The sequence below is a fragment of the Nestor notabilis genome, unplaced genomic scaffold (assembly GCF_000696875.1).
Source record: "Nestor notabilis isolate BGI_N333 unplaced genomic scaffold, ASM69687v1 scaffold9737, whole genome shotgun sequence".
NCBI classification, from domain to species: domain Eukaryota; kingdom Metazoa; phylum Chordata; class Aves; order Psittaciformes; family Psittacidae; genus Nestor; species Nestor notabilis.
In genome coordinates this window covers 222-2,702 of record NW_009935107.1, presented here as the reverse complement: position 1 = coordinate 2,702, position 2,481 = coordinate 222, and the positions used below count along the sequence as shown (strand labels likewise).

The 2,481-nt window shown below is 49.9% G+C and overlaps 1 protein-coding gene across 1 annotated transcript in view; it reads right to left on the bottom strand.

The window, feature by feature from the left end:
• LOC104408162 (COUP transcription factor 2) overlaps positions 1-1,028 on the bottom strand; it is a 4,072-nt gene extending 3,044 nt beyond the window's left edge. Inside the window, exon 1 of the mRNA XM_010017668.1 lies at positions 491-1,028. Within this exon, the coding sequence (XP_010015970.1) occupies positions 491-1,001 (511 nt within the window). The 5' untranslated portion in view covers positions 1,002-1,028. The remainder of the gene's footprint in view (positions 1-490) is intronic.
• Between the last annotated feature and the right edge of the window lie 1,453 nt (positions 1,029-2,481).

Here is a 2,481-nt window from a genome sequence, read left to right as displayed (position 1 = left end):
TTTTTTAAGTGTTTTCACTGATAGGACGACTTCTATTTAACAACATCAAACAGATTTTGCTGCTGTTCGGATGCGTGTCATTAAATGCAACAACCCAGAGCTATACTGTTAAATAAAATATTCTTTTCAATGGGAAAAGAGCAGTCTTTCGTGGCGAATGGGTGCCTCTCCCCGAGCCCCCTCTTCCCTACCATTACTCAACTAGGGTTGGGGTGTCTTTAGGCTGTCTATTTTGTGTGTCTCTGTGTGTTTTATTTCTTTATTTCTCAGTTTATTTTTACTTTGCACTCTCCCAAAGATGGGATGCTCAGATCCGAGGCCCTGAAGGGGACACCACAGGGCACCATATCCTAGAAGGAAAGAGAGAGCGCCGGTTCTTGGGGAGTAGGGAGCAGTGGTGGGGTGTCAGGCAATAACACTTTGGAAGAGCAAACAGTTCTCGGGGAGGGCCCAGGGAAGGAAAAAGGAAGAGCAAAGAAACGCTGCCTACCTGAGGTGAAGAGGACTATGGCCTTTAAACAGCTATATTCTGCGGAGTCGACATGCAATGCTTTCAGTTTTTCTACTTGCTCTTGGAAGATTCGTATGTGGTCCATAAAGGCGACCACTCGGTCAGCAGACATTGGCGAAGCGTGGAGGCCGGCAGCTGCCAGGAGCGGAGCTACGTGGAGGGGCATGGAGCACTGGGCAGCGTTGAGGACAAACAACTCGCTCCAGGTCAGCCTCAGGAGGGCCACCTGGTCTGTGATCTGGAGGTCTGGGAAGAAGGGGATATTCCTGGCCCACTCCACCGCGCTGAAGAGCATCCTAGCTGCCAGTTCACAAATGTTCTCGATGCCCATGATGTTGTTGGGTTGCATGCACTGACTGCCAAAGCGGGAGGTGGGGTAGGGCTCTGCTCTCAGAAGAAGGGAGATATATCCGGATAGGTAGGAATGGCAGTTGAGAGGGTCCCCGTTTGTCAAGGCGAACTGACCATGAGTTGGCTGTGTGGGTGGCATTCTGCCCCTCTGGACCGCTGCAGTAAATAAAGAAGAAACTACAGCTATTAATATCTGAATTGCGACCATCGCTTCCAATACAGCCTGCTTTGTGTGCTTGTGCGTGCTCGTGTGACACTGGACCAAGTCAGCTTAAGAGGGAAACATGCTTTTTTCCAGCCAGAGTACAGCCCGTACCCCGCTTTAAGGCTCTGCAGCTCCCGGGTCAAGTCAAAGCAACAATAAGAGCAGAGCAATGCTGTCCGCTCGGCCAGGACTGCCTGCAGGAGCCTGAGATCCTCACTTCCCAAAACACACCACAAGCCGGTTCTTTCCCCCCCTTCCCAATCCCTCCACAGCCACCCCTCCTTCAAGAGATGCAGGATACGTCTTTGTGTGCCCGGTTATTTTTCTTCATGACACCTCAACCAGCTTATTGATTTGGGGCTGGGGGAAAAGGGATGGGAAGGGAAGGAGGGGAAGAGGGAAGAAACACTTCAGTTCAAAATCCCCGGCGCTGGTCCCACACGCGTTTCTCGCCCACTGAATATATTGTTGCTGGTGTTATTATACACACCCCCCCTCATAAAAAAATATCAGAGGAGGCGAGATCACCCCTTAACATCCCGGCAGATCCCCTGGCGAGGCCGGGGGCATGATCCAAAGGCACCTTCCTCTGCTGCCCATGGAAAGTGGGCCTTTCATTTTGTTAATAAATTTACACGGTGACAGCGAGAGAAAAAGGAGAGAGGAAAAGGGCTCAGAGGCAGAGAGACGGCAAGAAGGGAGAACGCCTAAAAATGTGCTTGATTTATATTTGTTATCACCACTGTTACAAGGTTAGTTACTCTTGCAGAAACACAAAGAGAGGAGCCCAGCAAGTCCCAAGCCCCCTAACCCTTAACCTACATAGCAGCGTTCAGACACAGAGCACGCACTGGAAAACTGCAGGCTCACATTTCCCGTCTAATTTTATATCACAAAGACTCGACTTGCAGAGACCCGAGCACCCCACACTTACTTCTGGGCTGCTCTTTCCTTCTCCCCCGCCACCCTCCCCTTCTAACTCCCCTCCTGCCTCTCCCGGTGGAAAGAGAAAATAAGAGGAAGAAGGGAAAAGTGGGATAATAACAACCAGGAAAGGCAGGCACACGGCAATATACATATATATACATACACACACGCGCGAGTATGTGCGTGTATATGTATTTTTAAAGGAAAAATCCGGCTGGGAATCCACAGTGGAGTGCTGTAGAGCCTCGGTAGGGTGAGTCCCATTGTAATAGTAATTTGAACCGCCTGTGTAAAATTGCAATCTAAGGCAGGGTGCTGGAGGAGAGATATATATATTATATACGTATATATATGTGCGTGTGTGTGCATCTCCTGTGTGTGTACACACGCACAGAGACACACATACACATGCCCGGAGCAGCTAACTCGGAGCATGCAGGAGGAAACATGAAGTAACCACACGTCAGAATCCTCATCTCGCTCCTAA